We start from the raw sequence: 14,858 nt of genomic DNA on the forward strand, positions 1-14,858 counted from the left end.
GGATTGTAGGAAGAGTTCAGACAACGAATTGCAAATAACTGGAATAAGTCACCTCCATGGATAATGTGGCCCACAGTTTGGGAAAATTCAAAGGTTAACTGGATCAGCACAATGCGATAGAATACGTAAGTGGGACTATTTGAATAGAAGTTCCAAAAAGGACACTGAAAGTGAATTCAAAAAGATCGTACTCAAAGAAAGCTAGCTATAAATAAAAAATTGGTAAATGCTTTGGAGTCCAAGCCAATCACAGGGAAGTGATTTCTTCGATACTTGTTCTCCTCTAGGTCCCAGGTAAATGAAGGAAATAAGGGGAGCAAACAGAAAGATCAATGACAGAAAACGCACTGGAAGAAGGTGTTAGTTCTCACGTTTAGAATGGAGAAAGGTCACTGTCAGTGAGCATATGCTCTATGACAAGTCCCATTCCATTAATGTCAGCAGTACACCACAGGGTGAGATTTCCATCGAAGTTCCCGAGAAGTAAGGGAAAGGCAATTGCAAAATAAGATTAAGTCCCGGTGAGGTCAGTCATAGGTGGCAACTGGATGGAACAGATGGATAATAAAAACCCTACAGTAAGGCAGATTTCTACCTCTTCCAAGTTGGTAGTAAGAAGTATAGTTTGAAATGGAGTCTGGTTGTTCACAATAATATCAACTCCTCCATGGGTAGGTCCATCTGCAGTTCTATCCATACGTATGATAACAATATTATGCAAGGAAGGGTTTTAATTTGCCTTCAGGTATATCTCCCGAAAACAAAAGGAAATTGGTTCACTTTTTTGCAGGAGGGTCTTGATGTCGTCAGTATTTCACCGGAATCCATGACAATTCCACTAAGAATTTAGCCATTATTTGGGTCGGCTTCGAATTGCTGAACTACTGTTTCTCTCAGACTTCGGTTAATCCTTTTTGGGGAGGTATGGACACTGTCCTGTGTCCATTTCTTTCTCCGAAAAGAGAAACGACAGAATAGTCTGGTACCTCCTTCACTTCGACGTCCATTTTCTTGTGTTTCACATGGCACTTAAAGCTTTTTGGCTTTTCACTGCCGCTTTGTTTTGTAATTGGTGGAGTATTAGGAGGTACAGATATGGGAGCGACAGCTGACTGTTCCTACGGTGCGCGGTTTTCGATGGGAGTAAATGACTCTTTAGGTGGGACAGTCATTTCAGTTTTTTTAACTTCAATCGAACTCCTTGCTACCTTCTGATCATACAATGTTTTGTTTGTGTTTACAGGTTTCACCGCTTTTCTTGCCCCCTGGTGTAATATGTTCAAATCTGTCTTAGGTATATATTTCTTTTTCTTCCTTTCATCTCGGGCATGTTCTTGAGACTTGAGGGGTGCTTGTGGCGATAGGTTTGTTTCTTGTGGACAGATGACTAGTGAGCTATATTGATTAATCAAATCATGGAATGAAGTCACCTTTTTCAAAATTGCTGAGCAGACCTCTGAGATTCCATTGTAAAATCTGGTCTATCGGTTGGATTTAGAATTAGTTTGTTTCCTGCTGCTTTTTTAGAGGAATGTTTCTGTTTATGTCAATCCAATTTTACTTTGTCATTTTTAAGAAAAATAGGACGAGGAGTGAGATTAGCCTTCCCTGCATGTATTTCTAAAATGGTTTCATCAAAGTTGGTGACAACGTTAATCTTCATGTCTGTAGAAGACTGGGAAGTCTTCTTGGATGGGTGGGGTTCCTTTCAGTTTCGCAATTTCTGGAAAAAGGGATGTAGTAGTTGGAGGTACTGTAACTGGGGTGTTTGATAACACATTCTCTAAGAGACTGCTGGGGACTGTTAGGACATTCGAAGCCTAATTAGCAAGACATGTTCATTTCCTTTGCTTGGTATTTCTTGGTTGAAACTCTATATGAATATTTTGGGTCGGTGTTTGAAATTTTGTTCCTTTCTTCCTGGTATTTATGATTTTTTTCCAGTTTTCCAAAGCTCAAACTTCAGAGAAAAAAAAAATGGATAACTGTCTTTATAATTTTGAAGACAATTCGGACAGTTCGAGTTGTGCAGTCTGTGTGTTCTTTTGACCCACAGTTGGAGCACACGAATTATCCTCTCCATATCATTTGAGCATGGCGAAATTTCTAGCAACTGAAGCATCTGATAAGGTTTGGAACATATGGTTGTATAAGACAGTGGGCATTTAGTTTAACTGTTCATAGAAGAGTTGGAGGTACAAAATCTGAGAATTGCATTGCCCGTAGGTACGAGTTCACGATATTTTCTGGTTTTATTTCGCTTTGCCCGCACATCGTTTTGGTCTTGAAGTTTCAGAAGTGGTTCTACAGTTCTTCCTTTGACACGTTTAACAACGTCCGTTCAGGGATGATACCTTTTGAAGTATTTAGATTTGAATGAGGAATAACTACGAAGTTTGAGTTTCAGGTTGTCTAATTCGTAAGCTCTACAAGATCTCCAGAATAGTCTTCTCACCATTTTATGTGGCACTGCAACATTTTCAGACATTTCTGCATAAAAAAAAAATTCGGAGCTCATAATTGCCTAGTTTGTGGACAGATAATGAGGAAAGGTGGCAATTCTTTCGGGATACTTCAGTTCTGTCTGTGCTTTTCGTTAGTCCTGTTCTGTGGACTAACTCAGGGGCTTGAGCGATGGATATATTTTATCATTTACTTTGGTTACTTTTAGCCTTGAAGGTTAACTTTTCACCCCCACCACCTGGAGATAGGAGTATTATCCCAAGGGACCAAGCAATTAATATACTTCGCTTTCAGTAAAGTTAATAAATACTAAGGAATTAAAGGGATTTTTTTTTTCTGGGTCCCTACTTAAAACTTTTCAAAGTGCAGAACCACTTGAAATAAAATAAACAGAAAAGGACAATTGAAAAGAAATACATGTTAAGAACAGAAAAAGGCAAAGTAATGATTAACTTAACTCAAGGAGAGGTAACCCGTACATGTTTGATTATTCTCGTGATTAACAAATGGTTAAAAAAATTCCTACAATCCACTATAAATCTCTTCCCCCTTATAAATGATTCTAGAACTTGAGACCATCAGTTGATTTATATATGGCCCTTGGTTCTCGAATAATTTATATAGTATCCATAATAATAGTCAATGTTATGTTCGTCATAAAACGTATAGAACATCATATAGTTAAATTTGTGAAACCCCTGGCTGTGGATATTGTATATACTGCAATAACTATACAATGAAGATTCCACACTGAAAATTTCACCCCAATTCATTTTACTCTCACCCACTCAGAGCATTATACAACTCAATCAATTCTCCTCTATGGTGTCTAGTTTCAAAGATCTGTAGTCCACATATTCGAAGTCTTTCTTCACATGGATGTCCTCTTGTTGATCTCACCAAGTGCGTTTTCCACTTGGAAAGAAACTTTTTTTAGGTGTGGTCTCCATACCTGAACCTCGTATTTCAGGTTTCATTCTGGCCTTATAGATTGGGATTATGATCTCCCTATCTCTACAAGCAAATGTTCGATAAATCATCGATAGGACACCAGGGGCTTTCCTTGCTGCTTGTCTACACTGCTCAAAGACGTTAATGTCTTCCAGTATCGTAACTTCAAAATCCCTTACTTCCTACTGTTTTTATTTCAACCCCACTAAGTTATATTTGGAGTTGGTGCTCACCAATTGCAAAACCTTGCATTTTGCTGCATTAAATCATAGCTTCCACATTTCTAACCATCCTTCAAGCCCGTCCAAGTCATCCTTCAGGAGTGCTGCTACTGATCTTAAATACTTTCCCAATTTCCACATCACCAGAAAATCTTGATATCACGCCCTTTATTTCTTCGTCAATGTCGTTTATGAAAATCAGAAGTGGTCCCAGTACAGATCCTTGGGGAACCCCACTTCTATGAAGAGTCACTATTAATTACAACCCTCTGCCACCCTGCGATCCATCCCACAATCTTATTCATTCATGAGGAACTGAATCTAATGCTTTGCTAAAATCCAAATAAATAATTTCGAGATTATTATGTACAAAGCAAATCTGCAAACCCTAACAAAATAGTGTTGTAAACCTTTCAGAATTCGATTTCTGTCGAAATTCCCTCTACAATTTTCCCTACTACTGATGTCAGACTGATCTGTAGTTATTGAAATTATATTACCCAGTTACCATACGATTTAATACAAGATCCTATTTAAAAAAATGTATTAAATTTAATTAGATGGCCTTGTGGGGTTCCCTTATTTTGTTAGTGATTTCCCATTTTTTTTGTTTTTTAAAAATTGAATTGAGATTAAGTTTCCCTTTATCATCTTTTACGTGCGCTGAAAGTGCTTTCTTTCGAAAACAGACACGGTCTGGTGCTTTATTAAGCATTTTTCTTTCTGTCCTTTCTATGCTCAGCTTGGATTGTCAAAGAAATCAATAAAAGGACTTTTTTCAAAAAATAAGAAACCGATTCTTTCAAATGGCCAACATTTTCTAAAGAATGGTTAGTGATTTAGAAAACACGCTCTTGTCAAAACTAGGGAAGGTGAAATATTTAATGATGTTGCGTTATCTTGACCTCAATGGGCACTGATAAGCTGTTCTAAAGTAGCCATTAGAAACTATTTGAGTTGAAAAAAACCCGTGGAAAAACAGCTAAAAGGATTGACAAATGAATGCACGCGATGATAATAAAGCCGGAAGGAAAAACATCCAGAATTTGTACACAGAATTCAAAATAAGAAATCCAAAACCGATGAATTATTGGATTCTTGTCTGAAGAAAAACGTCCATGAACGCTTTCACCCTTTCACCTTATCCAATGGAAACGGCTTAATTCCCAAGGATAAACACATTCGCAATATTCTTTTGTCATTAATATTTCTCTGGCGTTCTAATTCCAAGAATTTATGTAAAATACTCCAAGCGACGTGTCAAACATGCAGATTTTGCGATGCTTGCCAACAAAGAGTTCAGCCCTGGTGTCTTCGGAAAGATTAAACATAGCGTGTAGTTTGTAAAGGGCGAGCTTACTGGTGCAGGACATGCACGGATCGAAGTATGACGTCACCAGAAGAAGCAATTAGGACAAGTGTGTGAATATTTTGCTCATATTAACGTCTGCCATAGCCCGGTTTCGTGATTAACTTCGCACTTGTCATGTTAAAGGGGCTTGGGAAGCAACTCATTACTCTTGTACCCAGAGCGCGGTAGCTTGTGAGGATATGAATGTGCCTCGCTATCACGATGGAAACATTTGAATGATGAGATTCCGTGGAGTCTGCTTTATTTAACCAACTTATGAGAATATAAACTTAAGATAAATAGCATCGCATGCGCTTTATGGGCAAATATAAGTCACCACAGAGACCAGTTGAGTGGTTGTTGCACATCTGCCATCCATTGAGTCTAACAAGCTAGAATTCGATAACTAGCACTTCGTGTGAAGGTGTGTAATCTTTGCGTTGTGCATGCTAAGTGGTGGATTTAGAGAGGAGGATTTGCTCGCCTCCACCAACGAGCGTTTAATACAAACAAGCAGGTGCTGTTTGGAAATCGTTTGATGTCCATGCTATTTTCTTCCACATCGGAGTCTTTCGGGTTGGCTGGATGGATTTATACGATTAATAGAGGCATGAGATCCACAGATGACATATCTACATTTACTCTCTTCTAATGGTAATTCTCCTTAAACCTATTGAGCAGGTTCTAATCAGGAATATAGACTATCTAGAACCCCGGGTTAGATAGGAGCCGTAGGGCTTCCTAGATATATAAAAAAGGTCCTTTTCAAATGGCACAGGATTCAAAAAAAGTGCCTATACGTAAAGCCATCGCCAGTCCCTCTCATTTATGGTTAATGTTTTACCAATGGTTACTGCGTTTTAGAGCAAATGATCTGGTAGGTTGGAATTTGAAGTGTTTTGGTTCTCTCTCGAAACCATTTTCGGTTCTTAATTCTTGGGTGTTATGTGCGAGTCCCTTAGATCTAAAGGTTTTTGTCAGTTATGGTTTCTTCTTTATCTCCTGAGCTAAAGATAGAAACCATACCAATGAAGAAATATGGCTTACCTTTCTGGATGTTTGTTTACTTTGAAAAACTATTTTTATCGAAAGTTTAGAGTATACAAACAACATTATTACACATTTAAGATGGATTTGACATCTGTAGGCAATGTTAAAATATATTAGATTATTCTTTTGGTCATTAATGAGTGGTCAATGGTCAGTCATCTTTTGATCTGTCCATAATCCCAGAAAGGAGATGTTTTTTTCATTTCATAAAATGATCATTTCGTGACCGATGCTCATCCAGTCTTTTGTTATTATAATGAAGTTCGAGGCTTGCAAAATCAAAGACATACTTTACTTTCTTACAGGAAACAACGAAGAAAAAGAAGGAACCAAAAGCAAATAGCCAAAATTGCCTAACCATATAGAGTAGAAATAATTTGGTATCTCCAAATTATTCCTTCCATTTTACTCAAAAGCAAAGACGAGAAATTTCGCAGATTCCAACTATGCTTGTAAACAGGGAGGCTAACAATATGGCGCAGTTCTTTTTTTTCTTCTATTTTTCCAGAGGTTCTAAGAGTTTGTGCCTCTTTAGAGATTCGTAAAGACGTCAGAGCGCGTCTGGCCTCGTGCTGAACGATTCAATCAGTGCAAAAGCTGACTCGGAACATAACGTGCCGCTTGCGACCACCCTTGAAATGGACAGATGTAATTAACCCACCGCCCGGAAGGGACGAAAGACCTCGTGCCTGGCGGTAGCCCCGGCGTTCACTTGTGCCCGCAAACGTCACCCGTTGAAGGTAAATGACAAGATTGCCTCGTGAATTGAATTAACCGTAGTTCGGGAGAGCGGCACGAGCTCGAAGAGAATGGATGGAAGGGGTTAAAGGTAAAAGGTAGGGATTTCATTGTACGCCGGTTTTATTTCACGCCGGGCGTTGAAGGGAGAAAGAGCCAGGGGGCGCTGTAAGCGAGCTCGATTCGAGAACCGAAATTACTTCCGATTATAAGCGATTTTGACGATCTCATCGTTTTCGTAATAGACAAGTTCCGAGTTTCAATCCCCCACCCCCCCATAATTCATTCAGTCGTTTGGAACTCCTGGGGGTGATCCCGGAGGAGGTGCTTGTGGCAAAGTCCTCGCTGTTCGCCGCCTTATTGGATTCGTGTCATTCCATAAACGGTTGGTTACACGCACGCGGTCTCTAAAGACACCTGGCTAACAGTTCGTGGAAGGCGAAATTAAATTGTAACGCGTTTCAGAGTGCGGTCTATCTTTAAAGGCTGCCATCCGAGAAGCACGTGATCGATGGAGTGTGGCTTTTACGTCGCAGATACTTTAACGTCATTGGAAATGGTGAATATCTAATTTGAGTCGATGCCAAAGCCTCTCTGACTACCCTCGGGGAGGTGTTTCTAAATGCGGACAACGTGTTTTATCTATTACTGCTAGAAGTGGTGACGTCTACAAGATGGAATGCACCATCGTGTCCCCACAATGCTCTCATTATATCTGGGCAATTGCGATCGAGTTTCTCTTCGTTTGAATCGATGGTGGTATAATGAGAAGAGAAAACGATGGACCTTTAATTGGCTTTCATAAAATCGCTTAATAAATCATCTGCAAAGAAAAAAGAGACTCCATATCCATCTCTTTTGACTTGAATCTCATTCTCGAAGTCAAAAAAAGTCATTTTTTGAGAGCATCCACCAAATTACCACACTTTGGGATATGTTTGGAGTTATCGCGCGATAGAAAATAATTCGGGCAGCCATTAATGGTTTCGCTCGAGACTTTTTTTTATTTATTTTTGGTTTGTACACGAGGATAACGTATATAGCGTTTATAGCCTAAATTTTTATCTCTACCCTCCAGGGCTGTGGAGAGTTTGTTGACTAAAAAAACCTGCAAATGGATTCTTCATACCTTTTGTAGTAAACATGGCTTAAGGCTATGAAAATATCGCGTAAAAGGAATGTTGTATCAGTAAACATTCCACTCCAAAAAAACTCTTGAGCTACTGCTTTCAAATTTCGTTTAATTCATACCTACTCTAAGCTGTAGAGGAAGTTGGGTTTTTTGCTTATTTCTTTAATGCGCAAAATCCCATCACGGTGTGAATATATCCTCCATCACTAAAGATAACAGGAGGTGCCTATCTTGTAAGAGCAAAGAGAATCAATTACTGAGAGCGAAGACGAAAACAACTGAACTGAATAAACGCGCAGTTTAGACAAGAGCAAAAAAGCAAACGATTGCTATGCGCAAACCGAGAACGTTTCGTTTCTGCGCATCCACCCAGGGCTCCCACTCCTGGGTTTTTCCACCCAGATCTGGGTTTTTTGATTGTCATCTGGGTTGATAGGTTTTTTTCACAAAAATATCTCATTATCTGGGTTTTTTCGGTAATTTTTAATTTTAAGTCAAAATTTATTTTTATTTCTTGTAAATACAATAAAATTTAATACATTTAATAACAGTTTACAATTTTCTTAATTGTATATTCTAACAATACTGATCATAATTTGTAATATCTCAAGTGCTTGTACAAAATACTACAAATGTAAAAGGATTTCAAAGTTTTCGCAGGGTTCTACACTATGAAATTATGCTTACATGTAAGCATACATGTTCATGTTACTAACATGTTTGCGCAGCCTATTGAGCAGGCGGAAGGCGGTCTTTACTGCACAGTCTTTCGTGATCGTTCGTGGTATTATTGCATTATTTGGTGTGATTTTTACATTTATGCGTGTACTACGTACAGTGATATAATAAATTTAAATTGTAGTGACTATTTCTATTTTATGTTAATGGATTAGTGATTTATTTTTTTATTTTATAGAACATTTTAAATAAGATAACTGCTAATAAGTCATACCCACAAATTGCCCACAATGTCTGAAACTTCTTCCCCATAGAGAAAAATGAGTAAACGGTGGTATACTCAAAATTTTAGAAATGAATGGTTAGAAGATCCGGAATTAAAGGATTGGTTGAAAGAAGACAGTAATGAAAAAGGTGCGTCTTACTGTATTTGTTGTGAAATGAAATTAAAGAATGCCAATAAATTGATGTTACTAGCTTATAAAAATACAGTTAAACATAAAAAAGTGCAAATATTGCTAAGACAAGTTCAACGTTAGACACGTTCTTCAAAAACGTAAACCTACGGAGAATGAAGAAGTAGCAAAGGCAGAGTTAACAATTGCTGCACTCATTTCTGAGAATAATATTCCATTTGCGCAAAGTGATCACCTTATAGAAGCATGTAAGAAATATAGAGTTTAATTATAGAGCATAATATTGCGCAATGTGATCACCTTATAGAAGCATGTAAGAAAGCATTTCATGATAGCAATATTGCAAAACAAGTTCAGATGAAGGCGACTAAAGTCTCTTATCTTATACAAGATGGCATAGCCTATCATGAAAAAATATACATTTCTAACATATGCAGAAACAACAAGTTTTCAATGATAATTAGATGAAAGTACAGATTTATCTTTATCGCAAGTTCTAGCTGCTGTTGTTAGATATTTTGATATTCAAAAACTTGATGTTGTAGATGTGTTACTTGACACTGTTTGTGTCGAAAATGGTACTTCAGAAGGGCTTTATCAAGCTGTAAAAGATCTTTTCATAGAAAAAAACATTCAAATAAGTAATCTCGTTGGCTTTAGAAGTGATAATTGTGCCACTATGATGGGTACTAAGAGTGGGTTCCAGTCATTGCTAAAAAAGGATGTACCATCAGTATTTATAATGGATGTGTTTGCCATTCTTTTGCATTAAGTGCTAGTCATAGATGGTAGTCAAGGTACTACCATCATATCTAGAAATATTTATAAAAGATATCTCTTGTTATTTTTCCCGTAGTAGTAAAAGATTAAACGAGTTCAAAATGATTCAAGATGTTATAGATACTGCTAAGCATAAAATCCCCAAATTAGCACAAACACGTCGGTTATCCTGTGGCAATGTAATAAAAATTATTATTGAGCAGTGGGATGCGTTAGTTCTTTATTTTCAGTCTCAATCAAAAATTGACAAAATCGATGGTGCAGGGAATATTTACAATACTATGATCACCAAAGGAACTAAGCATATGTTGTTGTTTTTAGGATATGTACTGGAGAAAATAAACTGCCTGAATATTGAATTTAAATCTGAGCATTTCAGATTGCACTTACTTCATTCAGTGGTTTCAATTGAGTATAAAAATATTCTTAGTTTTTTTCATAAAAGAAGAAGTCATTACTTCATGCAAGCTGATTGAAATTGATCCAAGCAATGCAATAAATCATAAGCCTCCGAATAAAATATATTTGGGAGGCCGTTGTATGGCCTTATTAAATTCAACACCACTTGGTGACAGTGAAAGCAGGTTTAAAAATGATTGTTTAAAATTTCTTGTTGAACTTTGTATGGAAATCAGAAAAAGATTTCCTCTAAATGACAATGGAATTGTCGCCAGTCTCAATGTTCTTGGCCCAGCAGTGATACATGATTGTGCCAAATCGCCATCCTCAATTTTCCATTTAGCAATGCAGTTCCCTCACCTTGTTTCTGAAGACAAAATAGATCTTCTAGATGATGAATGGAGATCATTTCGTTTAAATCAAGATTTAGATCTCTCTTACAAAACCATCCCTGAGTTTTGGTATCTGTTACGTAATGTAAAAGATGGCTTTAATAATTCTAAATATGAGATTTTATCTAACTTTATGACCAGTCTAACTATTTTACCTCACTCTTCGGCAAGCGTAGAAAGAATCTTCTCCCAAGTAAACCATATAAAAACAAAAGCCACAAACTCCCTTAAACCAGAAACTGTGAAAAATTGACTAATGGCAAAACAGGTGATAAATAGATCTAATCAAAATTGCTATACATGGAAACCTAAATCAGAATTGGTAAAAGAAGTCATACAAGGAACTTGTCATAAAAGATACGAAGAACGTTTGAAAAAATGAAAGAACTTCAAAAAATAAATGTGGAGGGAACTGAATGGGATGAAAATTCTGATTACAATTAAATAAAAGATATTTTTGCATGGTAAGTTTTATCTTATTTGTGTTGCTATACTATATGATGAAAACTAGGTTTTTTTTGGGTTTATTTAAGTTGCAATCTAAGTTTTTTTAAAATTTGTGAGTGGGAGCCCTGCATCCACCATATTGACCATTCATTCCTCCAACCAGCGCACAGAAACAAAAAAAATATTCAGTGCTTCAGCTATAATATACATATGGACAGCCTATGCGATATATACGAAGAAAAAAAAAAAAAAAGCCTGATTTTAATGAAATTTGGCTCTTAAATAAAATTTATATTTAGCTCTCTCTAAGAGACCTAAATATAAAATTTTATGAAAATACATCCGCTAGGATGTCGAGTTATTGCATGCGGACGGACATTCTGAATAAAACAGGCGCTTTATGCGTATACTCGTCTGATAACGAGCCTAAAGATGGAAACGGATACACAGGGCATACAAAATGACAGTCTCAAATTATAGTGGAAATTAGGAATTTTTCAAACCGCCTACAGCAACAGGCATGCTTCTCGGCTGACCGGGAATAAATATACCGGGCTACTTTAGATTTTTCTCAATTCAGTAATAATAGAACTATTTGATAGCAGTTTTAGTTCAAAAAATATTGGACAATCTTTTATTAAAGAGCGTGGAATGCATTTATTCGCTGCATAAAGATGAATGAGTCAGCAGTCTTGACCTAAGATGCTTTCCAAGGGCCCTCGGAGTTGTGGAATAATCAACAGCCAGCAACTCAGCGGTTTTTCCCCCCCCCCTCAAGACATTTTATATTTTAACCATTTCTAATTCTTAAGATAGGAGTAGCTACGTCAGCCAACTGCACACAGGTGTCACACAATCTTATTTTCTTCTTTAGCTCAGGAATCGGTTCGCTGATCTGTAAAAACTCTTCTTCACCTTTTCACATGCGAGCTGCACCAGAGTGGAAGTCATTGGAAATGACTTAAGGCATATTATTTCCTGCTTTTGCTTCTTTTGTGAGCGTGCGTGAGAAAGTGCTATGTTTAGCTCGTCTCCACTCGCAACTTTGAAAAATTAAAGACAATAAAAACTTCACTTCCTTGATTTATTCGGTTAGCTGAGTAAATTGCTAACTACAGAAAAGGGAGAAAGATACGAAGGCACCTCTCCAGTTGAGCGCTTCGAAGAACAGAATAAAGAAAGATAAGGCAGAAGGAAAAGTTAATTGTGCTATATCTTTCTGAAGTTTATTAATATAACTGTAAAGAGGAAGATAGATAGAATAAGAAAAGGAAAACAAGAGAACGAAATAATAAACGACACAGATTACCCCACCATTGACATCCGGACCTACATATCTACATATCGACAAGTGTGCTGCGACAACGTCAACCTGATTTCCGAATGGACGATTTTTTTCAGGACTGTCCTATCACGTAGGGCAGTCCTGAAAGTGTTTATCCCCTTCAAAGTACTCTCCACCTGCGCCTATGCAGGTTTCCATAAGAGGGTTGCCCGGATATTAATGGGGAAGTGTAAGTTAGGAGACTACAATGTTGCATTTTATTTTCTTACCTGCTCTTTCTGCAAGCATCTTGAAGTATTCAATGCCCTTTTCTCCATATTCTCCTTCTGCTGCCACAGTCGACACGTAATCCCAGCCGAGTTTCTTTACCACGTCAACCATTGCCTGAGCTTGGAAACTATCTGGAGGAACCACTCTGGAAAAGTAGCCAAATCGAGCCTTGTCACTCAGTTCCACACTGGTAGATGAATAACTGATTTGTGGAATCTGCAAAACATGCACATTTATTGTTAAAAGCCAGAAGAGGGCGCTCTTTCATTGCAATACAAATTCCCATAATACCTCACACCATTTAATTTAGACTTATCACAACTTAAAATCATAATGTTTTCTTTGTATCAATTAAATATAAAAATCATTAATTTTATTCAATACTCATTTTAAATATTAAACGTTTAATTTTATTCAGTACTTTCAAATAAAAATAAGGAAATAATTAATTTTTAAGGAATACAGAATTCGAGTTGACGTTTTATGCATCTCATACTAAAAGTACAGTACTATAATAAAAATGGTAGACATGTACACCCTTTCATTCTTTTGGAATGTTTACAATTGAAAAGAAAAAAAAAAAAAAAAAAATGTAAGAGCATCACGCCGTTCTTGAAACGCATTTTTTAAATTAATGTCGCCTTCAAATCTCATGGGTACTGCCCTTGTTTGAATAAATCCTGAAAAAAATCGTCCATTCGGAAAGCAGGTTGACGTTGTCGCAGCACACCTGCTCTCAATAAGAGGATCGGGACACATGTCGATATGTAGGTCAATGTGTATCGTTTATTACTTCGTTCTTTTTCGTTTATAAACAAAGAGAGAAAGAATGAAGAAATGGGTAAATGGTTATAAAATAAATTGAGGAAACGAATGGAGAAAAAGGTAGAAGTCGCATTATTTTGTTATCCGCAGTATAATCGTCCTGGTCGATGCAATTATTAATATTTTTGTTACAGAAGATAAAAAAAGTTCATTTATAGCAAGATACAATAACAGAATTTACCGACCAAGGTTTCCTCATGGTTTTTCCTCTTCCCCTTAAAAAAAAAAAAAAAAAAAAAACAGGGTGGGAGGGGGACAGTCTTTCCATAACCGCCTTGAATTTTGTGAACCCTAGATACGATAACTGAATATTTGTTCTTTTTATGTGATTAATAGAAACTGAACGGTTCAGTTTAATTATAACTGTAAAATATTTATTTCTCTTCTCCCGTATACTGTTTTACGTAAGTCTATTTTCTAGCTCTCTCATACATATAATTTTTGCATAAAAATACACGTGAAGCGTGCACGGACTGTCTAAAGATAAATACAGCATTAAAACTATATTTAATCTATGAATTATTTTTTTCCATACAATCTCTATGAAAAAAAAAATAATTAAAAATAATTGCCGGATTTCTATTTGTTCAATCTTTACGTAATTTAGTTTGATTCGACTTTAATTCATTTTCAAAAGGCCCAAATATAAAATTTCATGAAAATCCATCCACTGGGAGTGGAGTGATTACACGCGGACGGACAGGCGGATATGGTTAAGACAATAGGCGCACATATATATATAAAAGAAAATGCCAGTTATTAATGTGTATATTATGGCAGTTACTTTTATAATACAAGAAAAAGCCTGAAAAGTAATTAATATCCTGCTACGAACAGATTAAAAACGAGATGAACCTGCAAAAGAAATAAGAAAGAATGCTTCTGATTCTTTTCCTAGGCCGGTCATGTGCATCACAGATAAGACAGAAACCATCCGGATGGAGATGTTTAGCCAAGAGATCCCGGCAAATGCACTTCCATCAAAAAGCCCACATCCTCAGGAGGCAAAGACAGATTCGAAGTGGCAGTATTTTGTCGAGAGTTATTCACGAAGGTAGAGAGCCGCTCATGCGTGAGGTCACATGAACGCCACTACGGCCGTTTCACCCGAAGGCCGAGCCAGCTTGCCGACTTCAATACTTCACACTTGACGCCATTATGTGCCGTCATATCTGTAAACAGAAAACTTCAATGGCACGCCATTTCGGCCGTACGGAGTCACGATGTTATAATAACTTCGGCAGCGCGCATGCGCCAGGCTATAGAAGTCGACGTTCGTGTCGCGGTCCGAAGCGTCTGAATGGGAGATTCGGCGAGTGGATGATCAGCGGATGCTACCGCTAGATATAAACAGTATTGATTATATGACGCTGGTGTGCAGGGGCTTATCTCCAATGTGGGGAACTTTAAGGGATCTGTAATGATACAGAGAAAGCGGAACAAATCTGAGGGATTTTTTT

The 14,858-nt window shown here is 37.2% G+C and overlaps 1 protein-coding gene across 1 annotated transcript in view; it reads right to left on the reverse strand.

Moving 5' to 3' along the window:
- LOC150086785 (metabotropic glutamate receptor 7-like) overlaps positions 1–14,858 on the reverse strand; it is a 161,742-nt gene that overhangs the window by 17,856 nt on the left and 129,028 nt on the right. Inside the window, exon 2 of the mRNA XM_090371575.1 lies at positions 12,573–12,789. Within this exon, the coding sequence (XP_090227701.1) occupies positions 12,573–12,789 (217 nt within the window). The remainder of the gene's footprint in view (positions 1–12,572; positions 12,790–14,858) is intronic.

Source organism: Mastigoproctus giganteus, chromosome 4, assembly GCF_048544385.1.
Source record: "Mastigoproctus giganteus isolate SK-2022 chromosome 4, ASM4854438v1, whole genome shotgun sequence".
In the NCBI taxonomy this organism is placed as follows: Eukaryota; Metazoa; Arthropoda; class Arachnida; order Uropygi; family Thelyphonidae; genus Mastigoproctus; species Mastigoproctus giganteus.